At 45.7% G+C, this 24,542-nt stretch overlaps 1 protein-coding gene across 37 annotated transcripts in view; it reads left to right on the top strand.

The window, feature by feature from the left end:
- NRXN3 (neurexin 3) overlaps positions 1-24,542 on the top strand; it is a 1,515,532-nt gene that overhangs the window by 94,540 nt on the left and 1,396,450 nt on the right. For 31 of the 37 annotated variants that reach the window (XR_012494578.2, XR_012494579.2, XM_074327130.2 and 28 more), the window contains one exon: positions 8,922-8,939. The exons of the other annotated variants lie outside the window; for them this stretch is intronic. Coding sequence is in view for 29 of the 31 variants with exons in the window: in XM_074327130.2 (XP_074183231.2) it covers positions 8,922-8,939 (18 nt within the window). In the remaining 2 variants the exon portion in view is untranslated. The remainder of the gene's footprint in view (positions 1-8,921; positions 8,940-24,542) is intronic. 37 annotated transcript variants of the gene reach the window in all.

Here is a 24,542-nt window from a genome sequence, read left to right on the forward strand (position 1 = left end):
GGCATAAGACCTGAGGAGTTAATCTTTCCAGCAAGCAAGGAATTCTTGGAAAGAGGGCTGATCCTGTTTCTCAAGGAAATCACTCAGGTCAAGTAATACAATAATTTTGATGTGCCAACATTGATTAGTACTTCGTCTGTGCCAGACGCCCTCTCCGTGCTTTTGCATACAGTAGCTCTTTATAACCCTCACATCAGTCCTACAAGGTCAGTAGATTGTCCCCATTTTGCAGATGGGGAAGTAAGGGCTCAGAGAGGTTAGTTAACATCCCAAGATCAAATGCATAGCATGTGGAAGAGCCAGGATTTTTACCCAAGTCTTCCTGCCTTCAGAACCCTGTGATATCTGCAGGAGGTGGGGAAATTGAAGATGTCTGCATCTGGGATGTTTTTATAACAGAGGATTGACTGATTCCTTTCCCCTTCTGTGATGTACTCCTCTCTATCCTACTAGATGATGGGACAGCTTCTCATTTAGGTCAGTGTCTCTCTTGATTTCCTAGTGTTCTCTGAGCTGCAGTGTGTACGTCTCTCCCTGGGGGGTTACTCTCATTTGGGGAGCTCAGCATTCAATTCTTCACCTAGTAAGATGGCACTTGGGCCCTGTCTCTTGCAGTGTCCATCTGCTATGAGGACTTCTCTGAAGCCCTCGTCCTGGTGGGTGGGAGCCTGTTGTAGGTGCCAAGCTCATGACCTAAGGCTGGGAAATATTTAGCTAGAGATGCTTTTGTTTGCAAAGCTTAAACGGCTCGATAGGAGTTCAACTTGGCACTTTCAGTTTACAAGGGATGTGTCAACAGCGACATTAATAATAACAGTTTCAATAAGTTTTTATTGAACGTTTCCTCTGTGCCCGGCGTTGTGCTAAGTACTTTATATGGATCATCTCGTTTGATCCTGACAGTCATATAAATTAGGTACAGTCAGTTCTGCTATAATGCGTGTTTTGAAAATGTAAATTTGTTCCAATGCGATTGATATATTAGGGAACTATTTGAGCATAATAATTTTGCTTTTGATTATGCATGACTTCATCCGTAAGAAACACCAGGGGAGGGCAGAAAACTGCAACCAGCTGAATCAAGTGGTGTAGGCATACACAAGACGCACACACCTCAAACACGTGCCAGCTACTTCAGTTTCCGTGTGTGTTATGGGTCACACCCATTCACTCCTGGTGTTACAAATTTCCATCCAATTTCAGATGACCCTTCTCTCACTATCTCGCAACAACTCACGAGCTTTCCACTTCTACAACAAACTTCAGGTCTTTCTCCAGTGCTGTACTCATTGTAATATTTATATACTTCTTAACCATGTAACACTTGTAAAAATGGGTTCCTATCTTTTATTTTTATTTACTTTTTATGGGATAATCATGTACACGATTTCGTAAGGCTGTTGTGATGATAAAATGTGTTAATACATGGAAAGCATTTAACAGCAAGCACTCGATTATTTTGGTATTATTTCCATTTTCCAAGTACGAAGTGCTGAGAATTTTTAAACTTGCAATCTGTCAATCTCTTATCATCCCAGCAACTTGAATCACTACTGAAGGATGCTACAGGATATCAAAGCGCAACACAATTGTTGCAAAGACAGGAACATAGGAAACATGAAGAACTGTTACAGTGGAAGATATTTTCACTATCTTTATTATGTGTCACTGATGACGTGTTGGGGTGTTGGGCCCCAACGGCATTTTCCCTAGAAGCCTGTGGTTTTGCCTGAGTGATTTTGCATAGCGCAGTGACTTTTAGGGATGCATAGCTGCTGTTAGCAGAACTGACTCTACAGACGTTATTCCCATGTAGCTGAAGAGGAAGGTGAAACAAAGAAATTGGCCCCAAACATTTGTTTTTTTTTTATTAAATTTATTGGGGTGACAATTGTTAGTAAAATTACATAGATTTCAGGTGTACAATTCTGTATTACATCATCTATAAATCCCATTGTGTGTTTACCACCCAGAGCCAGTTCTCCTTCCATCACCATATATTTGATCCCCTTACCTTCATCTCCCACCCCCCACCCCCCTTACCCTCTGGCAGCCACTAAACTATTGTCTATGTCTATGAGTTTCTGTTTCTCATTTGTTTGTCTTGTTCTTTTGTTGTTTTTGGTTTATATACCACATATCAGTGAAATCACATGGTTCTCTGCTTTTTCTGTCTGACTTATTTCACTCAGCATTACACTCTCAAGATCCATCCATGTTGTCACAAATGTTCCTATATCATCTTTTCTTACCGCTGAATAGTATTCCATTGTGTATATATACCACAACTTCTTTATCCATTAGCCCCAAACATTTTTAATAACAAGTGGCAAAGCCACGATTCAAACCCCTGGTTGCCTTAGCCCCGTGGTCTGTGTTCAAAACTCCCAAAGCTTAAAAAAAAACAAAAAAAATGTGCTACCTGCACTGATCTCTGGTTATATCTGTAACAAGTACACTGCCTCATCCCCCAACTGTCAGTCAAGTTCTGTTTCCTCAGGCCGCTGCTACTATGTTAGAGCCCCTCCGGTATTTGGGCACCGCAGTGGCCTGGCCCACAGGGGTGCCATCCATTTTCCTTCCTGCTTTTCATCCTGCTCTTCTCCCTGCCACTGCCTTCCCAGGCTGGCTGGCACCTGACACAGCTCCATCTTGCAATCTCGAGTTATTAGCATCAAAGAACAAAAGCAAACAGCACCAGGGCTTGGGGGCTCCGTCTTCTACAAAGGCGGATAAATGGGCTCTGTGTCGGGATGAAGCTACACCACCTGGCCTTTTGTGGAGAGACAACTCTTCCTGTGTTTGAAGAGCTCAGACACTGAGCGCCGGAAAGAGCCCCAGAACGCACGAAACCCAGCCCCTTCGCTGCTGGAAGTTTGCGTTAGCTTTCAACTAAAAAAAATCATTTCTGTATTTGTTCCTGAAGGAGAGGGAAGAACCTAGTGCGCATTCTCCCCTGGGCCAAGAAAAGATAGGCCTCTGGGAGATGCAGTCTTTGCCTTTTTTTTTTTTCTCCTAATGTGGTAGTCGGGGGTGGTCCTCAGTGGAAGGTCCGGTATTTGTGGGCCTGGGGCAAGAATATATATGGAGGCCACTGGGAAGCCTCTCCTCTCTCCACTTTCAGTACCACCTTCAGGGCCCACATTTGTGTGGGCAACTAACCTGCAGAAGTGCACGGCTCCTGCAAACAGTCGGCCATTTTCTGACACTGGAGTACACACATCAGTGGGTTGGGCTGCTCTGTGGAGAATGGACCCTGGGAAGAGGTGGAAGCCCATGTGGACTGGGGAAATTTGGGCAAGGAGTTCCAAGTGCCGATGTGTACGCCACAAGGGGTCCATGGCACATGTTGCTGGTTCTGGGTGGGGACATACATTTGGCCCTGTGGACTCTGCAGTTCCGGGGGGGTGGGGGTGGATGGGGACGGGGCTGTGGCCGCAGAAGGGCCAAGTACAGGCTCGTCTAAAGCAGATAGCCCAGGTCAGCAGCTCCAGTTATCCAGGCCTGTGGTCGTGCTGCATTTGACCCCTTCCCTCTGCCCTGGTCTGTGCCTTTTTTCCGCTTCTGGGAGACGCCCAGTATTCTTATCCCTAATTTGTAGCTGGATGGGTACCTGTCCTGGTTTAAGACTATTTGTTTTATTCCAAATTATAGCTTCTCTGAGGTGCTCCTCTGACTATGAGAGGGTATTAGTAATGACAGAGGACTGGGTCTGACGCTCCTTATCTATAAAAGGGGATGAATGGTGCTCCTACCTGGTAGGGTTTTGGTGAGAATTAAATAAGAAGATGTATGTAAAGCACTTGGCACAGTGCCCAGCACACAGAGCATGCTCAATAGGTGGGAGTTTTATTATTAACAGTATGGCTTCGTGTCAGGGACCTGGAGACATGACCCCATTTTATCCCCACATTCACCCTCTGACATGTGATGCTGGGCATAGCAACTGACCCAGAAACAGACATCTGACCTAAGCCAAACCAAAGAGAACCTTCCCAGGAAATTTTACTGGAATTACCAGGAAGTAGCTCCTTTCTCTTCTGCAGGGCTGCTAGATTCCATCTTTGTTACCACATGAAGACAATCCACCTGATCATGAGGCCAACACAGAAGAAAACAGGGTTTCTAGATATAGTTTAAGGGGGGAAGACAGACCCCAGGTCAAATCTCAGCTTTGCCCCTCTGTCCACAGGCACGTGCCTCAATGTCTCTAAGTCTCAATTTTCTCATACGTAAATGGAGATACTAATAGAATCTATCTCAGGGAATTGTATCGAGACAATCTAGTTACCATCCAATACGTATTGCTGAGCATCTGTTATGGGCCAAACCCTGCTTGTATATGGGGCATACATGCCATCAGTGCAACAGACAATACTCCTGCTCTCATGAAACTTGTGTTTTAATGGGGGATATAAAACTATAGACCCACCATTTAATGCCAAATAGTGATTAGTTCCATGATGGAAGGAAAAGCAGGGTAAGTGGTGGAGGAGGGTCCCTATTTTAGAGAAGGTGGTTAAAGAAGGGCTTTCTGAGGAAGGAATGTCTGAGCTGATACCTGAAGAAAGTGAAGAACAACCTTACATCTGCCGGACAAAGACTGTTCTGGCAGGGAAGTAACAAGTGCACAGGCTCTAGGCAGGACCTGATCAGTGTTCATTGCTTCTATTGTTGTGACAGGAGGGCTGAGGGCGGGCTCACACAACCTGGCACCTCCCTTATTCCATCCTCCTTGCTCTGGCATTTCCACTGACCTTGGTGGATGGCAGGTGCTCAGAACACACTGGGACAGGAGGATCCTGGTCAAAACAAATTCTGGCCCAGTCTGTAGCCACCTCTGTGAGCAATGCCATGCTCAGACACGGGATGGGGGAGCACCCAGGAGAGGAAGGATTTGAAAGCTGCTGCCACCTTTCACCCACCCTCTTTGGCTTCACAACCAGGGAAGAAGTAAATTAGGGCATTGCCACCTCCACTCAATACCCCATGGACACTTATTGCATGTTCAACAACAACTTCGGCTACAAGTGCATATGATCAGCATGGCTATTTTAAAGTTCAAAGGAAACAATTTCCTGCAGTTTGGGGAGATTTGGTTCTTCTAACTGCACGGGGGGAAAAAAGAAGGGACCCGCCATCGGCCACGGTTGCACTTGCAGAGTATAGCTTAGCGGGGGAGGCTTTCCACTTAACCCTTCTTTTGGACTAGGTCATCTCAAGAGGCAGGAGTCCAAGATTTCCCCCCTGCCTTCCCTCCGCCCCCCTAGGAGCTTTGGGGAGTGTGGGCTGGGCCACACAGCCAGCCTCCTGCAGGCAAGGCCCAGCCAAACCTTCCGGGACCCCACCTTGTGAACTCTGCCTTGGGTGTGACCTATTTTCTAGGAGAGAAAATAGAATATAAATTAAAATGCAGTGGGGCTCTGGAAAACTACAGGCCCAGCAGTGTGAGAAAATAAAACAGCAGGAGGGAGCTGGGAAGTGCTGGCATGGCTGAGGATGCGATCTCCCCTGGATCAATTACATCTGGTTGTCAGCTGCCTTTTCTTCTGCAATTGCCCCCACTTTTATCTGTGTTAAAAAATGATACACATATTCACACATACATATTTCCTTCAGCCAATTCTGGGGCCCGATACATAGACCCCAGGCTGTATACCAGTAGCATCCACAGAGGGCGCTGTGGGGATGGTGACCTCAGAAGTGGGAGGCATGGAGTCAGACACAGCCAGAGCTAAATCCTAAGACAGGCTTCCTTGCTGTGTGACCACAAGAAAGGTAGGTTTGTTTGTTTTTAAATACTCATATGAAGGTAAGCAAGTTACCAGCTAACATTGACGGGGGTGCTTTCCGTATGCTGGGTACTGTTCTAAGCTCGTCATAACAACCCCAGGAGGTAGGAACTATTATCACACCCGTTTTATGGATGAGAAAACTGGAACACAGAAAGCTTAGGTAACTGGCACAAAGTCACACAGCCTGTAGAGCCAGAGCCTGAATCCTGGCAATCCGGCCCTGGATTCCCATGACCTGGCCTGAGTCACATGTCTACCCTTGGAGCTAAGGTGGGGGTGGGGGGTCATCTCTACCAAGCCACACGTAAGAAGTGTGGGAAAGGGGGTTCCTCAGGAAACAACTGGGGCTTGCTACAAAAAGAAGGGGAAAAGGATGCCAGGCAGACAAAACAGCAGATGGATACTGCTGAGGTTTTGACCCCCACCCTCTCCCACCCCTTCCCCTGTTGCACTCCTACCTTGGCCATTTCATTCTCTTGGTCAAAATTGAATGCAGAGATTCAGGTAATTCACTGCTTCTTGGGCCAGGGGCCAGGTGATACTGTGTCTCTCTGTTCCTCAAATTGGACATAACGCTCAAAACTGCCTCTAGGTCGGTGCCATAGCCAGGAACTGAGCTTGGACCCTGACCCTCAGCTGAAGACGTTTTTCTTGGTGGCCTCATCGGCCCTCTTTGGCAAAAAGAGAGGCTTTATCTTTTATGCACAGGACTAGAACGAGGCCAAATGAAAGCTTGAGGAGGGAAAACACAAGAAATAAGAATAGAATTTGTTTGGGCTCCTGCTTCTGCTCACCCAGAACCTGTTAACTCCCTCTTGCCCCACTTCCCACTGAGGAGTGGGGAGGGACGAGAGACGACCCAGGGGAGGGGAGGGCTGGAGCAGCCTTTTTCACTCACAAGTGGCAGAGTTGAATGCAAATCACCGAAAGAAATACAGCTTAATTCCTGTGGTCTCTTGGTATTTCCAGGGAGCCATCTGGTCAACATTTTTTGGTAATTCTGTCAGTGGTAATTCAAAATGATAACAATCAAAGCAGCTAACATTTATGCAGTGTTTGCCTTGTACTGAGTTAAGTGCTTTACAAGTATTTAATCTCATTTAATTCTCGTAACACTGCCATGAGGGAGGCTCTGTTATCTTCCCATTTTATAGCTGAGGAAAAGGACTCTTAGAGAGAGTTCAATGATTGACCCAAGGACATCTAGCAGGCTGAGATTTGAACCCAGATCTACCTGTCTCTAAAATTTAGGATTGTAACCACAACTTATTATTGAAAGGGCTTTGGGGTCCACGGTATCCTGTCTCCCTTGGGTTTTGTGGCCCCAAAGAGTGTGTTTCTAAGAACAATAGTGTTGACGCTCCCACTGCTAAACTCAACCACATTAACCAGTTTGATATCCTGTTTAATGAAGGGGTAGTTTAATGACAATATTCTAGGCAATCCATCAGGCATAGTTAATGGCTCTGCTGAGGTACTTATGCAGAATGTTTGTTCTTCCCACCTCTTCTATTTTGTCTCTTTTTTTCCTCCCTGCTGCCTTTCCACCCCTAATCTAACAACTCACCAGAAAACCTGAAAGGGGGTGTGGCTGGGGAATGATTCTGAGCTCTCTAGAAGTCTCTTTGGGCAGATACAGCGGGATGCAGGGTGTGTGGGCTGGAGAACAGCTCAGCTCTTGCTGAGCGAATGCCCCTCCCACATGCTGAGGCACAGCGCATTAGGTCAGCACCTGGAGTTTTCTGGAGCAAGAGCCTTAGGGAACTGGCGGCAACTTTACAAATCTGATGGCAGCAAATTAGAGGCACAGAAGATAATCCCTGTCCCCACTCATGGGATAGCTGGGAGGCACTCACCCGGCTCCCCCATGGCTTCCGGGTGCTCATTTTAGCTTGCAAACTGAATTCAGGTTCCATATGTCTTTGAGGGACCAGGGTTTCCGTTGAATGAATGTTGAACTGGGTGGGATTCAAGGGATCTACACGTCTTTTCTGGTCTCTGTCCCTGAATTAGCTGTGTGACCTTAGGCAAGTCTCACAATCTCTTTCATCCTCCATCTTAACACTGAAGAATTAAACTAGATAATATCTATGAATATCCCAGAGTCACCATTCAATGATTCTAAGTGAGTCATCCAGGACACCCCGATGGCCCGTGGTTTCCGGGAGTAGCCCTGTTCCTTCTCCTCAGCCATAGTGTGTCCTCCCAGGTCAATGCTTTGGGCGGCTGTTGGTTTGGCTTTTCCAGCATGATTCTGTGTTACCTTTGAGGATTGGAGGAGGAGATTGTGTTCACAGAGAAGATGGGAGTGAGCCGTTCTTCATTTTTGAAAGTTCATTGGCTTGATTCAAATGTCAACCTTCCCGGGGTGGGATGTTTATTTGTAGATGTCAGCAGTGACTTTAAATGGCAATTTCTGTCATTAATGAGGTGGGTAACAAGGAGAAAAATTAAAGGGGGAGGCAGGATTTCAATTTGTCTGGCGAATGATCTACTCACACACAGTCTCATGCGCACACACAATGCTGTCTGGGATGAAGGATGGTCACTGGGAATACTGGGGAGGGAGGGAATTATAAATGTTTCGGGGTCTTGTGTCCTTCAGCCCTAAGTGACGAACAATGCTGCAACTTGCTCTTAATTCTTATGACTCTTTTTCTTTGTTCCTCAAGGCAGTGGTGTATTATGATTTTTCCTCTCTGCTGGGAAACCTTGCTTGACTTCATGTCCCGTGTTCTGTGTCTGGAGAGGAGGAGGATTTGCTTGTGTGTTGGTATGCAGAAATCAACCAGAATATTTTAACCAATATTCTTGCAGGATTCCAGTCTGCTTGGCTCTTTGGAGCACTATCTGATTCCAGGATGATGTCTTTCCGGACAGATGTGAAGCTCGTCTTGCTTGCTACATGCACAGTGAAAAGGGAGCTCGGCCCCTCGGCTTGCATGGGTGGTTTCTGGGTGAAGGTAGAGCTAAGTGCTCAGAAGCCGAGCACTTTTGGGGTCTTGCATGAACTTGCTCGTCATGCAAGGGCACATTGCATTGTGTGTGTGTGTGCTAACACCCTTCTTCCTTTTTCTCTCCCTTTCTCTCCTCTCTCTTTCCCTCTCTCTGAAAATGCTGCCACAGATGTCAGTCAAGGTCCAGGTGAGTCTCGGCGTTTGTACGGCCGCTGTGCAAATTTTCCCTCTGCCAGACTGCATGGTTTGACTCTGAGTGAGACCTTTTTCTAGGGACTCTAAACAGAATAAAATTCGAAGTATATTGCATTTTCATTGATTTAGGATTAGAAGAAAAAATGCCTTGAATTGATGGATTCATATTGTTTTTGAAGAACCATTTTAAAATCAAAGGAATGTGGTTCCCATGCTTATACAATCACTTCTTTCTGATGAATATTTCTGGATGAATCAAAGAAGTGGAAAATGAGCATTTTTTGAAAATATTTTTAAAAGTTGTTTTTAAGACATGTTTTCTTCAATTGAATGAATATTTTTTGACTTGTCTGCCATAAATCTGTTTATCTTCTATAGCTTCACGTGGTTGAAAATTGAAGATATGACATACTTAGCATGGAAAACATGATGTGGGTGAAAGAAGGTTTCTTTCTTTTTATTCTAAGAAATTGCTTTCCTTTTCCACAATGAAATTAGCAATATTTTTTTCTTGGTTATGTAACTAATACATGCTCACTGTAAAAAAGGATTGTTTGTCAAATGAAATGGAAGAACCATCCTTATGATAATTGTGCATTTCACTTTTTAAAATGCATACTCAGCCAGTCCTAGTTTTAAGCAGTGTATGTGTACACACATATATGTACACACATACACACACTCATATGAGAGGATACCACCATTTATAGATAAGAAGTGTCAAATTATTTAGACGGCTTTGGAGATCATTTTAAACTGGCTAGAACTCTGAGTTAAGAAGAAAAGATAACCTAGCAAATGAGAAGGGAGTATTATCTTTTCAAGGTATTTTAACGTATGTTTTCCTGTTTAGTCCTTTTACCATTTAATTCTTATGGCATTAATACAGTATATTCATTTTAATGGGAGGGAAATTTAGGGCCCGGCCTGACAGGTTAAGCACTTTGCCCAAGATCGTAGCGCTCAGCAGTGGTAGCAATGGGATTTGAACTTAGGACTTTCAGACTCCAAAGCCCCTGTGCACTTCATTCAAACATGCTGAGTCCCGTCACTGAAAATTCTCAGCTATTGAAGATCTCATAAGTATTTCCTAATGGGACTATTGTTTATTTTTGCTTAGGCATAATGTGATATTTTCATTATTAGCAGACCTCTTTCCAAATGAATTTATCCTTAATTGTTTTTGAATATCTAAACTAATCAACCAAATTTAGGAAGAGTTTCTTCTGATCATTGACCTATGTGGGATAATGCACAACATAAGAGAATAATACAGTTGTCCCTGGCTACTGCACAGGGTTTCCCCATCTCTTTTCTTCTGTTCGCTCCCAAACCTTTTGAAAATAATTAGTGTTTGAACCAAACCACAGGACAGCATTTCCTAGGGAGATACCATTAAACACGCTCTAGCTATTTGATAATATTTTAGTTTAATCACTCACTCAACAAATATGTATTGAGAACGAACTATGTACCAGGCACTCTTCTAGGCACTAGGGATAAAAGAGTGAATAAAACAGAAGACAATCCTTGTCCTCATGGACCTTTTATTTTTCTAAATGGGGACAAACAATGAGCTAAAAATCTGTATATACACATGCATACGTATATATGTATACACATGCATACGTATACACATACATACATATGTATAGTATGTGTATATGTACATTACATATATACATATACGTAATATGTATATTACATACACGGTATGTTGTGTCAGGTGGTGGGTGATTAGTGCTGTGGAGAAAAATGAAGCAGGTAAAAATGAAGTTGTTGATTTACAGAGCGTGATCAGGGAAGGCCTCTCTGCTAAGATGATGTTTTCTAGGATACCTTCAGGAGGTGAGGGAGTAAGGCTGACACTTCAATTTTGTTTATAAAAGTGCCACTTGGCTGAACCCCTCCTCTTTGTGGTTTCCAGCGGAGATGTGACTCAGGGTCCCCATGGAGATCTCTTGTGTGCTGTGTCCTGCATAGCTGCACCTCGCTGAGGGAATGAGTGGGGCCTGAAACCCAGCCTGCGTTCCTTTTGCCAAGCCTGTGCCCATGGGCTGCTTCTGACCATGGGGCACCTTTCTCTAATTCTCACAAACGCCCCATATTGGTCCTGAGTGAAAGCATGGCAGGTGAAATGCAGTAGACCCAGAGGCTCCCCTCCATCTCTTCAAAAGGAGTGGAGGTCAGTGAGTGACCCTTCCTTAAACAACGGCAACTATAACTAGCACCGTTCCAATTTCATGGCCATTATCTCATTTTATTCTCTTAAGAACCCTCCAAGGTGTGTTGCCTGTGCTGTGCTCCATCTTACTGCTGAGGAAGTTGAGGCCAGGAGGTTAAGTGATGTGCTGGATGTGCTGATGTCTCCTAGCTCCTGAGGAGCATGGCCAGGAGGGGATGGATTCCAGTCTGATTCCAAACCTTGCACTCTTTGTGCTTCTCTTGAGATGTCAAGAGCTGACTGCCAATCCCGTCACCCCACTGACCCCTTGCTTTTTTGTAGTTTCTGATCCTGAAGTAAATCACTAATTCAGAACCTTTCTCTGTGGCCCTGGGTGTGGCAGGGGGCGGCCTGAGCTGCCTGGCCCTCGTTGAGGGGAGGCGGTGGCCTCCCACCTCTCTGAGCCCCTGGACAGGCAGTCTGGAGCCAGCAGCTCTGTGGCTCTGAAACAAGACACCTTTGTTGCTCTCTGGTATTGTTCCCCTTCTTCTTAGGAAGTCAAATTGGGTATTTTATGAACTAATATAACTATGTACCCAGGGGTCACTGGAGAGCCTATAAAGGGACGATTGATTAATTATTTCATTTTACATGTTGAGGAAATTGGTTAGAAGTAACCCTACTGTAAAGCACAGTCAGAGATGGGGCCTTTCCCAAAGGCAGCTAATGCCTTTCCCAAGATCCAGGAGATGGGCTGGGACCTTGGAGAGACTATCCTGGACACGCAGCAGAAGAGGGGTAGACGCTATTTCACTGGACTTCCCTGGTAGGAAAATGCACAGCCCCTTCTCCCAGTCTTTGGGGAGGAGGTTCAGAATCGTACAGCAGCAATGGGCATTTGTGGTGTGTTGGCCTCAAGGAGGGGAGGGGTGCTCAGAATCCTTTGATTTGATTCTTCACATCAACCCCTCCAGGCAGGTATTGCCATCCTCTCTACAGACGAGGAAAAGGAGCCTCAGAGAGATTCCGTAACTGCCCACTGTGGCCAGCTGCTCGTACAAGACAGGATCTCAGACCTGTCTGCCTTCAGAGCCTGTGCTCTTTTTCTTCAAAACCCTGGCATATCCAGGGCAGAGCTATGGGTGCATCTTATCCATGTCTGTATTCCCAACTCTTTGCATGGTACACAGCACATAGTAGGACCTCAGAAATGTCGGCTGAGCAGAGAGTGTGGCCATAAGCACCAGGAGCATTGTGAGTCTGCAGGGTCCCAGGATATGTTGGAGCTCAGAGGGTATCCAGCCCCAGGAGAGCAAGTCTCTGACTTTTCAGAGGAGGAAATGGAGGCCCGGGAAGGGAAGGGACATCTCCAAGGCCATGGAACCCTTTCGTGACCTGGAAGGACTACTGTCTGGTTCTTCTCCTATGCTTCTGGCCCATAGGGATTGGTCGCTGGTCTCCCCAGGCTGCCTGAAGGACAGGTGTGGACGGTCCAGTCCCAGCCCTGCCGTACTGGGCAGTGGCCTCAGCCCTCTCCCCTCTCTCTTCTCAGGTGTTCCAGAACTCCCAGCCGAGCAGAGAGGAAGCTGTTTGGAGGTGGGGTAGGGGAGGGGGCTTGGTTAGAGGAGGGAACAGTGCTGGGGGGGCCTGGGGCTATGAGACTCCTAATTCCCCCCCCCCCCCCCAGCTTCTCTCCCCAGCCAGGAGGGGCTGTTTATGATGCTCAATGATAGACTCGCTCCTCAGAAAGGATAATTTCTCAGGCTCTGCCTGCTGATTAGAGCCGGAATTTAAATGAATAACTGTGACCTTGTGGAAGTGCCCTAGTTATTCAGAGACCCGATGAGGAAATAGGCCTCTTACTTCGGTCCATCAGAGCCCTGGCAGGTGTGGGAGGAGGGGCTGCTGTCTGCCAGGGCCCAGAGGAGGTCTGCTGCTGCCGCAAGCCAGACTGCCTTTGCTCCGGCCTCCTTCTGCCCTCTCTTGATCTCCGCCCCTTTTCAGTATAAGTCATCTCAAGGCTGTCTTTAGAGAGGGGACATAGTTATTTGTCCTGAGCCCTGCTCTGTCTCTGGGGGCGGGGGTGGGGGGGGGAGGGGGGGTGTCACTCAGTCCAGCCTGAGGGACACTGTTCTAAACCTGAAGCTAGGAGGCAGCACCTGATATGTCTGCCTTGTGTTTATGGATACAAAGGGTTTTCCCTAGAAGCTTGCTGCTCACAGGCGACCCACGCAAGCGGCAGCGTGGGACTCACCCGGGAGTGTGTTAGAAGGGCAGAATCTCAGGCCTCACCCCAGACAGACCCCTAGGTGTATACAACTTAATGTTCGAGACACACTGACTTCACATTCCCAGACTCTCCTCCCCTTTGGGGCCAACCAGGCTATGTTTGCTGTGGAAAGTGCACTCCACCTTGCTAAAGCCCTATTCTTCGTCTGTTCCGCTGGGCACAGCATGAAATATCCACTTTCTGGGTTGATAGGAGTTAAGAGGGAGAGAGATACTAGGGAAGGAAAGGGGAATGAACAGTTATTGACCACTTAGTCTGTGCCCGGCCTTGTTCCGGCAGTTTCCATGTAAAAGTTTATGTACTGTAAGGCAGGATAGCTTAGGATAGAACAAGGTACCACAAACTCAGGTGCAGGGGCGAAAGCCAGCCCACTGCCTCATTTCACATGGCCTTCGAGCTAAGGATGGGTTTCCACTTTTTAGATAGTTGACAGCAATCAAAACAATAATTTGTGACACAAAAATTTGATGAAATTCGATTTCAGTGTTTTTAAATAAAGTTTTGTTGCCACAAAGGCACACTTGTTTGTTTCTGGATTGTCCATGACTGCTTTGCAAAGTCAGAGTGGAGTAGCTGTGACACAGACCCTAAGGCCTGCAAAGCCTAAAAGATTTACGACCTGGCCCTTTACAGAAAAAGTTTGCCACCCAGGTAGAGCACAGACTCAGAGCCAGACACCTGGGTTGACATCCTGGCTTTATCTCAACCTAACAGTATGACCTGTTCAAGTTACTTTGCTTCTGAGGATCCTAATTACCTGACCTGTGAAATGGGAATAGTAAATGATTAAGTGAGCTCATGCGTCTGTAGAACAGTGCCTGGCACATAGTAAACAATGCATCCATGAGCTATTATTGCAAGTTATCTTATTTGATCCTTTCCACACATGTGGATGAAGACATTTAGGTGCAGAGAAGTTTCAGAACAAAACAAACCAAAACCAATTCTTTCACCTGTGTCTTGGTCTCCCTACCTGTTCAGAGGCATGCTGTCCCTGCTGTGCTGTCAAGCCCCTCCAAACACACCTGCTCTTCTCTCCTTGTCACACATTCTCTTCCATCTGGCCTGATCTGTCTGCTTTCAGGGAAGAGGTCCCATAAACTTAGAATCTGGCCAATATTGCTCTCCAGTGAGACGTAGGAATCCCAGGAAAGGGAACTGACGTGTATAGAGGACCTCATGTGTCGGCCACCTACCCCTTCACAGATGAGGAACCTTGGGCTCACAGACATTGTATCCTCTGCCCAAGTGAGAAGCAGGGGTGATAGCTCCGAGAATTTAAGTGCAGATCTGGGATCTCTGCTCTGTGGTCTGCCTCCTTCTGGCTCTGTCACTTTCCCCAGGCGCAGTGTGGTCTTGGGGAAGTCATGTGACCTCTCTGGGCAACAGGCTGCCTTTCTTTAATGTGATGAGTTTGAATGATATTACCTCTCAAGCTTCTCCCATTCCAGGATCTATGATTAGGCCATCTGGATGAGGTGCCTTGGCGAACAACAATCAGGGAAATGTCTTCTGCTTTATAACCAAAGACTGGTAACTCCTAATTCCAATAGTACCTGAAATATATTTTGTCTTCCCTTTCCTGTTCTTTTGGCCAATAGCCCCACTTGCCTTTCTAATTCCAGTAGCACCTGAGTATATTTTGTCTTCCCTTTCCGGTTCTTTTGGCCAATAGTCCCACTTGCCTTTCGCCCTTGTTAGGACAAATACCTGACACTTACTGAGCTTGCACTTTGAGCCTGGCACTGAAATACTAAGTTTTTCCATGATCATTTACTTCTTTTGACTTCCCCAGGAGGTAGATTCTGTCATTAGACCCATTTCACAGGAATGAACTGAGGCTCACAGACAATAACTTACCGGCCCAGTCAAGAGTAGTGGAGTGGGATGCAAACCCTGGTCTGCCTGGTCCTGGAGACATCTCACAGGCAGCTGCACCAGAATGCACACCCAGGAAGGTACACTCCTGTTCACGCCGATGTGCCCTAGGCCTAGAACAGAGCCAACTCATCATAGGCGTAGAATAAGTACTTGCTCAATGAATAAACTGTGCTCAGGACTCAGCTCTTTGTTTTACTCCAAACCCCTCTGCTTTTTATTGGGGTTCACCCTGAGATAGAAGGAAATTGAGCCAACCTTTATTCAGTTCCCATTTTGGGCTTGGCTCAGTAGGAGATGCGGGCTGTAGGGAAATCCACTACTGCTGTGCGTCATTGGATTGGAAAGGGGCCCTCGGCTGGGCTAGCTGTGCTCAGCTTTCAGCCAATTTCCCTGCTGGGGCCTGGGAAGACCCCCTTGGCTCCCGTAGTCATTCTTGATGAGTAAGTGTGAGTAAGGCACTGCTTCCCAGCCTGTCTCCAGCTTTGTCTAACTCATGGAGGCAGATCACCGGGCCTCGGTGACTTTGTTTTTTTTTTTTTAGGGCCTTTTAACATTCCCGTCTTTACTGTCGTGGCAAGGCTGACTCACTGGAGTGCTGCTTATGGTTCCATTTTGTTTCTCAGTTCCAGAGGGCAAGGTCAGAGTTAGCGCTGGGAAACATCACTAGAGATACCCTGTAGTCTCAGGGGGATAGTACAACTGCCCCACCCCGACCCTGCCAAATGGGTGGGGGCTATACTTGTTTCTCCAGTGATGAGGGGGCATTGGTGGCATTAAGCAGGAAGGGGCAATGAATGCTAAATGTGCTGTAATGTATGGGAGGGTCTCATTCAAAACGATTTGTGCTGCTCAAAATGCTACTGGTGAGAACAAAGAGAAACAATTTTAGACCAATTCCTGCCTTGTACAGGAGAGGAAACTGAGGCCATAGAATATCCATATAACTCAGCTAAGTCACACAGCTTACTGATGGCAGCCTTGGAGACCCTCCCAGTCTGTAGGCCTGCCTAGGGAAGTCCGGAAAGGATCTGGGCTGAGGTAGTCAGATCACAGGGCTAGGCTGAAGGAGGAGGGAGGAGATGGGATGCAGCTGAAAGTTCAGGACAGTGGGTCCCCTTGTGGGGCAACTTGCCTGACTGTGACCATGGTGGGAAGCCTCTGAGGTCACCTGGCAGGCAGGCTGGTAGTGCTGCCAGCTTACTGGAGAAATGGCATTGACAAGAGACAGTGGGTGGGGTAGAGAGAGGGCCTGGATATACCAGTCACCTAAGTAATGACAGCAATGACTGCAAGCTTTCGAGCTCTTCCCATGTGCCATGGATGGTGCTCAGTGCTTTCCATGCGTGGCAGCTCGTGATTGTCATAGTGAGCCCGAGAAGCTACTTTATGAGCACTTCTAATATGGCCGGTAGTGGGGGTGCAGGCATGGATAAGTTCTCAAAGCGGGAGGCAGATAATTTACGGGCAAGAGGCACCGGAAAGTTCACTTGCTCAAAATCCCACAGTTAGTAAGAGACAGAGCTGGGATTTGAATCCAAGTCTCGGATTATTTAAAGCAGTGGTTTGCAAACTCTAGTGAGCATCCAGAAATCACCTGGAGAGCTCATAAATGAGATCCAGGCTTATTAAAGTGAGACGTTTCCCCCAGGGGATTCTGATAGGACCAAAGTTTGAGAACCACTGTTTTAAAGGAAAGTGAGCAAGAGGGTGAAGAGACTTGAAAGCTTCAGGCTTAGCCACTAATTTAGACCCTACAAGCATTCAGGGAGGCTGGGAGGGTGGGATGAATGATCTCCCCTTTGTCTGAGCGCCCATGGCACCTTAGGTCACGGGGATAGCAGCACCGTCATCATAGTACACTATTGTCACTCGTGTACTGTCCCCCACATGTCCCCCACTGGCCAGCATGGGCTGTTGAAGGACAGGCAGTGTCTTACCCTTTGAGAACTTATCCAGGCCTGTATCCCCACTACCTGCAGTATTATATGTGCTCATAAAACTTGGTTGTTAGAATCACATTTCAGGGATGGAAAGGACCCCAAAGTTGTCAAGTCTCTCTGTGCACCTAATTTTTGAATCCCTTCCATAAGAGTTTATTCAGACTTGGCTCCTGCAGTGAAGAGCAAATCCTTGCTCCTTTAGCCATTCTTCCGAGCTCTTATTCTGAGTCACTATAGCTTTCACCACCTGTATTGCTTCCAGCCCTTGGAGACACACAGAATAGATTTAATTATACTCCCAGTGTTTGAAGACAGGGCTTTTGTCTTTAAGGATTTTCTTTCCTAAGGGGCACAACATCTCCAGTTTCTTTGGGCATTCTCATACAAGGGTTTTACGTTCTTTTATCCAGGTCATTATTCTCTGAAAAATGACTTTTTTTTTTCGTATCCTTTCCAAACAAGGAATGCCCACACACATACAGAAATATGGATGTGTCCCAACCTGTTCATTATAGAATGGTCTCTTTCCCCCCTTTTTCTAGACTCCCTGTATCTATTAATGATAACACCGAACACTTTAGTTTTTTTAATGACTATAGTAGGGAGTTGAACTTAAAGACACTGGAAATCTTTTCTATTTTATGTGCTGCAGCAAAACCATTCTCTCCTGCTCCTGCACTGTGCAATGGTTTATTTGACTTAGACTTGGGACCATTCTTTGATTTTGTTCAATTCTGTCCTGGATTTTTAAAATCTAGCATACTATGATCGATGAGAGTACAGTTCTTTCATCTAGCAAGCCAGCTGTCCCTCCCAGCTTCATGCCATTCATGATTGAAGAGCTATTTTAGAGATGTTCTTGACAAGTTGGAGAGCAAAGACTTCTTGTTTGGGAAGAGTTTCTTCTAAAAGGCATAATTGCCTATCCTTTAATCTTTAGAGTGTTGTGCATAAGTGCCTTCATCTCTCACCCTTCCATGCCATTCACACATGAGGAAACCCTGCTTCTTGCCCCCTAATGAGGTGGAATAGACTGGGAAGGTGCTGCAGACCTTCTTTCCTCTACCCTGTGGTTATGCCCTACAGAAGCTGTTGGTGATGCATGGTTGACACTGGAAGGAATAATTTCTGTTCAGCCTACTCACGAGGCTGTGAGAGCAAAGTTGGCTGAAAGGCACACGGCGGGTGGGCTTGTACAGTTCATCCTACAAAGGGCTTAGTGGTGAGGATGGAACATGGGGGCATCATAGAAGGGCCGATCCAGAGGCTGGGACCTGGGTGGCACCTGCCTTGGAGAATTAGCACCAGGCTCTCTTCTGGAAACCACCATCATTGTCAGTCTAACTGTTCATTTCATCCCCAGTGTTGTGCAAGTCTTGTGGAAGAAGAGCCAAAATCGTGTATGTAAACAGGTGATCTTCCCAAGTGTCAGCTCAGGATTTCTGTTAGGTGATTCATTGAAGTTTTGTTCAGTGCCTACCTTTCTGATTATGGGTGGTATTCTCAGGGTATTAGTTTGAACCATTTAAAAGTGTCATTTTTGTAGGTCAAAACCAGTTAAATATCAGAAGTTTCATGTGGCTCAAACCAATAGCTGTTTGGCCTCATTGGAGGCCATCTTAGTTCATAGGAGCATAGCATCTTGGCGTTGGATTGGATTTTAGGTAGTTATGTTCAAAATCCCCACTCTGAATCTCTTCTCTGTCCCCTCTGTTCTTGCAGAATGTGCTTGCTGCTTTGTCCTGGAACTTTTAAAATGCTTGAAGGCAGTTCTCACGTCCTATCTAGCTCTCTCTTATTTGGGCTGTATGTAGCAGTTCCTTCAGCCTTTCTGCATGTGACATGTTTTGGACCACTCACCATTCTGGTTATTCTTTGGATACACCCCACCTGCTTCATGCCCCTTCTAACATATGGCACGTTCTCTGTACCAAAATCCTAGATTTAGTACAGTCTGTGCTGAGAAGAGGTGGGACTATTGACTTCTTTTCATTTCCGTGGGTGGGGAGGGTGGAGGGGGTTGTGCTTAAGAGCCAGAGTCTACATTTGTCCCTTAAAATTAAATTTCACTTTTGCCTGTTCACATCCTTTTGGACCCTGGTTCTGATATCTAACAAACGAGATATTCCTCTCAGCTGTCGTTCATCACAACACCTGGACCGCGTGCCAAGGATGTTCTCAGCCAAGTCATTGATCCAAAGGTTGAGCAGGTCCAGGCTCTGCTGGGGAACCTCTGATAGAACAAGGAAACCAAAGCCCACAATGGAGGTCAGGGAAACGCCCGGCGAAGGGCTGATCTGAGGCACAACTGTGGCGTAGGGGGAGGTTCCTTCAGACCCCGCCTCCTCCCTTTACGCATCCTTCTCCCATCCCGTCCTTCCCCTGCACCCTCCCTCCTGCCCACAGTGGCCGACTCCCTCAGCCTGTGACTGCATGTCTCTGTCCTTCCTTCCACATGTCCCTGTGCCACCCCAGTCGCTAAAGAGAGATCTTTGGTTTGGCTTCCTAAGGGTCCCACGCACAGGACAGTGTCAATGACTGAGGAGCCTGAGTGTATCTATGTTCAGATTTGCATGTTCATGAGGAAAGGGGCTTAATCCCATCAGGAAGTGACCTGGCAAAGGAAAAGCTTCGTGTTTGAGTAGCGTCTGTGGATGGGGATCGAGGAGAGGGAGATGGTGGCCATTTAAAAGCAGACTCCCCGACTGCTCCTTCTATTGTGCTCGACCAGGGGCAGAGATGAAGTTGAATTAATGTCCAGGCCCTCTTTTCTGCTCCTGAGTTCTCTAAGACATGTGTCCTCTCTTCTCTACCAGCACTGAATTAGACAGGATTGCTAGTGTCATGGTTACCATCACAGCCTGGAGCGCCCATCTGTTGGCTTGGAATCCTCACTTCACCCCTTGCTAAGCCGTGTGGCTTTGGCTCTAGGCCCTGCTTTGCTCACCTGTAAAATCAAAATTATAGCAATGCCTAGCCCACAGAGCTGGATTTAATGAGACACACCTAGCCACGCCTTGTCTATCTATAGTAAACAGTCAACAAACATTAGCTACTGTTGTCATCATGTTTTTTTTTTTGTTTTGTTTTTTTTAACTAAGTTAATGGAATTTCCTCTCTTTTAAGTACTTAAAATGCTAAGATGTGTATTTCTTTCCCCCCTTCTCCCTTTTCCAAATTCCTGGTCACCCTACAGACACGGTCACTTGTGGCTTCTCTACCTTCACTAGCTCCTTAGTTCCTCCGGAAACATCAGGTGAATGTTTCCATTACCTTCTGATTTTATGTAATTACTCTTTTCAAAACTCTTTGTGGCTTCATAAGAATTCAGCGTTGGCACTTGGCACTTGCCACAATTAGTGACATTTAATTTCTTTACTTCAGTATGGAAAAAGAGATGATATATGTAGATTTTACACTGGGATAAAAGTTATCCTGAAAGTCAATGAAAGAAAAGTCTTGGCAGGGATAACTTGCTTTTTTTACCCCTTGAATCTCCCCTGCCCCCATCATGAGTGACTTCCTTCCTCCGCTGAAATGCTTTCCCCAGTTACCCAGCCAGAGCGAAGGAAGGAAGCATGGATTGAAAATCATCTGAGGTAGGTGGGATATTATAGGTTTGAGGGGGAGACAGTATTAGCTTAAATGATGGAGGCCTTCAACTTCTGGCCTGGTTCCTGAACATGACATCTTCCTCTTGCTTGTTGCAGTAAATGGTTCCTAGTCTCTGCATTAGTCATTCTCATGACAGGCTTCATGATGGCCACAGCTGCTTACAAATGACTTCACTTCCATAGCCATTTCCATTCTCCCAAGCTGCAAAGGCAACTATCTCCATGGGGATTTTCCCAAAGGATGTAACATACTTTAGAGAGCCATACCTATATTTTGCATATAATTTACATATGATTTGCAGTCTGTTCTAAGGCAATTTCAACTGTGTATGTCTTACCTACTGGTGATCTTTTTCTCCTCTTGTTCTTGCATATAGCCCGAGAACCTGTGCACCAGACATAGACAGGCACGAGAGGGGTAGAAGATAGTTCTGGAAAGAGTGAGAGGAAGGGTAAAACATATCAGACATCTTGTTGGGATCCAGAATTGTCCCTGGATCCAGCTAGGGTAGCGCTTCATTAGGCTGTGACATCTAGATAGGAGGCACTTCCATTGCTTTCTAATTGTTTTGTAATCATTTTTTAAAAGGCGTTGTAGTTCCATAAGAATTCTGTGTTGACAATTCTTAATATCCTGCCCATCAAAGGGTCATCCAAGCCCACCTCCTGATTCCTATCCACCATTAGGTGAACTTTTATGGAGCTGGCTTTTGAGTGTTAGTTGAGGATCTATTCAAATCCAGAGCCCGTGGTGAGTTTATTTTGCAAAGGTGTGGACCCCTTTGCTTCCCTGAGTCCCCTGTTCTAGCTCACGTCCTGTCTTTCAGCAGCCCTTGAATGTCAGGCCCAGAATAAATGCCAGACTCCCAACTCAGCCAGCGTGCTGGCCCCAGAGCCGGCTGTGTGGCATAGGTGATGTGGATGTTGACCCTCTGTTTCTGAGATTGACGAGCATGCCTGTTTTCATTTTTTCCCCTTCCCCATCAACCACACACCCAGCCTAGATTCCTTTTCCTTTCTTACTAATTACATCCTTCTCCATTAAGATTTTTGAGCATTATTTTCTGGATCCATATTGGAAAGCCAAATAGTTCTGTTTTTTTTTTTAAATGTAAAATTTTATTTTAATGTTGAATAGGCTTGGAAGTAGAAAAAAAGAACCTTTAGGATATCTTACTATTCCCCTCCCCAGTCCCCCAGCCCTGCCAGGTTAAGACCCACTGTTCCAGCCACTTTTTCTTTGAGAATTTATTTACCTACATGGGCACAGACCTCTTTTCCTCGAAGGGGAGGTGATACACCCTTGTGTTGCCCTGACTTTCTCGTAACCCTCAGTCCTACATTGTTAAATGCACCCTAGACATTAAATAACATTTTTTTATTAGTTTTAGGTGTACAAAACAATGTGTTAGCCATTTGTCATTTATACCCCTCACACAGTCACCCTAGACACTTTTGCTCGAGTGATTCTCTGTTTCTTCAGCTCATCCTGCATAAAACTGAGCTGTGTTACCCTCACTCCAAATCCGTTTCCCACCCCCATCTGATCTTCCTATTTCTGACAAAGCTTCGCTCAGTCTGCCATCTTCTCCTCCCTTGAAGCATGTCATCGGTCACCCAAAGTCTGTTGAATATTCTTTTTCCCTTTTCCTTCCCTTTGCCATGCTATTAATTTAGGCCCTTTGTGACTAACCTTCCTGCCGCCATGTCTTTTCCCTGTAATCCATCCTGTCCACACCGTTGCCAAAGCAATCTTCCCGAACATCATTTTCCCTGGGTCATTCGCCTGCTCGTGAACCCTCAGTGTCGCCCATTAGCTGCAAGATCAAGGCCATTTCCTTAGCCTTGAAACTCAAGGCCTCCATACCACAGCTCCATCCTTTGAGCCTTGAGATTCCCTTCTCTTCTTTCTGATGTGAACTATTTATATTTGTTCACACCTGCCATGTGCCTGGCTGTGTCCTACATTCTTCTGGGAAATCCTTGCAAATGCGTCTTGTGGTCTTCGGAGCTAGTGGTGCAACCTGGAATGTTGTCTATGTATCTAAATCCTAAACTATCTTTCAAGGCCTAGTACAAATTTCATTCCTCCAGAAACCTTTGCTATGCATTCAGGGCCCTCCTCACCGTCCTGTTGTCTTTATTGTCTGAATCCGTCATTTGAGACTTAGCAACCATTCATTCCTCATTCAATCACCAAACACATACTAAGCACCTACTGTGTGTCAGGCACTATGCTGGGTGTGGCCTCACACATCAGTGTATTTTTATAGCATAATAAAAATAAACAATAGCCCTTACCATGTGCAGGCCCAGCTTTACATGTACTCATGTATTTAATACTCAAAACAACCTATGAATTTGGCATTATTGTTATTCAAATTTTATAGATAGGGAGATCAGGGCACAGAGACATTTAGCAAGTTTCCTAAAGTCAAAAGCTAGAAAGCAACAAAGGTGGGATTCTGAAGTCCTTGATCTTAACCCTGAGACTTCACTGTCAGGTTCCAGTATATGTGTTTGTGTCAATATGAACACACACACCTTCCCAGCTACGCTATAGACCTACAGGTTACTGACCGTGTACCTCGCTTGTATCACCACTGCCTTATCCAGTCTTTGCATATAGTAGGTACTTGAATGTTTTGGTTGCTTGCTTGTTGTTTCGTGCATTCACTTTTGAGGAGCCTAAGATTAGTAGTAGCAAGTAGTGATTTGGAGTGGAAGAGGGAGAAACAGAATTTCAGAATAGACCGGGACACTCTGGAATTCTTGATTTCTGGTTCTTAACTCTGCAAGCTATGAGGATAGGTGTGTATAAGAGAAGATCCTGATATAAAAGCTGTTGAAAGTGGAATGCAATTCCTTTCTCAGAAAGCAAAACAAAACTCAGACCGTATTATGGTTACACAGGTTCTCCCCTCCCTCCAGCTGTTCCCTTTGGCTTTACCGCCCGCAAAACCAGGTTTGACAGCAGGATCCCAGATCTGTAGGCCTGGCCTAAGAGTTCTGGTTACGATTTTTATAAGGGGCATTTTATTTGAGTTGCAATACTGCAACTACATATGTAGCTTAATAAAACCTGCTAAGTACATATTTGAATTTTAAAGACACAGGTGGTGGGTTATTTGCATTTTAAAAGGATTCTTCCTTTTACTCTGCAGCGTTCCATTAAATATCCAACACCTCTTCCTGTATTTATCATACAATTTAATTTACCAAAATTTGATTTACATGCCACTCTAAAGGGGTAGCTCTCAAGTGCTATGAGCAGGGGAATCACTTGGGCAACTTGTTTAAAATCCAGATCTTTCCTGAGACTCCTTCCCAAGGTTCTAATTCATTAGGTCTGGGGTGAGGCCCAGGGTCTTCACTATTAGTAAGCGTCCCCAGGTGGTTCACGTAGGTGGTCAGTGAAGTGTAGGTGGGAAATACTGCTTTAGAGGAACACATGGGGCCCAAGTGGAGGGGCTTCTCCAGGGCTTTGATACCCTCTGACTACCAAGTGTCCTGCTTTCCATTTGGTAAATTTTTGAAATATCTATTTGCATCAGATAAAGACCAATCCGTATAAGATGGATTTGTATAAGGTGTACAATGTATTGATTTCACACATTGATATATTGCAAAATAATTACCACCGTAGCAATAGCTCACACCTGCATCCCATCGCATAATTGCCATTTCTTCTTTATGGTGAGAACTT

Source organism: Rhinolophus sinicus, chromosome 3 (genome assembly GCF_057876585.1).
Source record: "Rhinolophus sinicus isolate RSI-liver-muscle chromosome 3, RSI-T2T, whole genome shotgun sequence".
Lineage (NCBI taxonomy): Eukaryota > Metazoa > Chordata > Mammalia > Chiroptera > Rhinolophidae > Rhinolophus > Rhinolophus sinicus.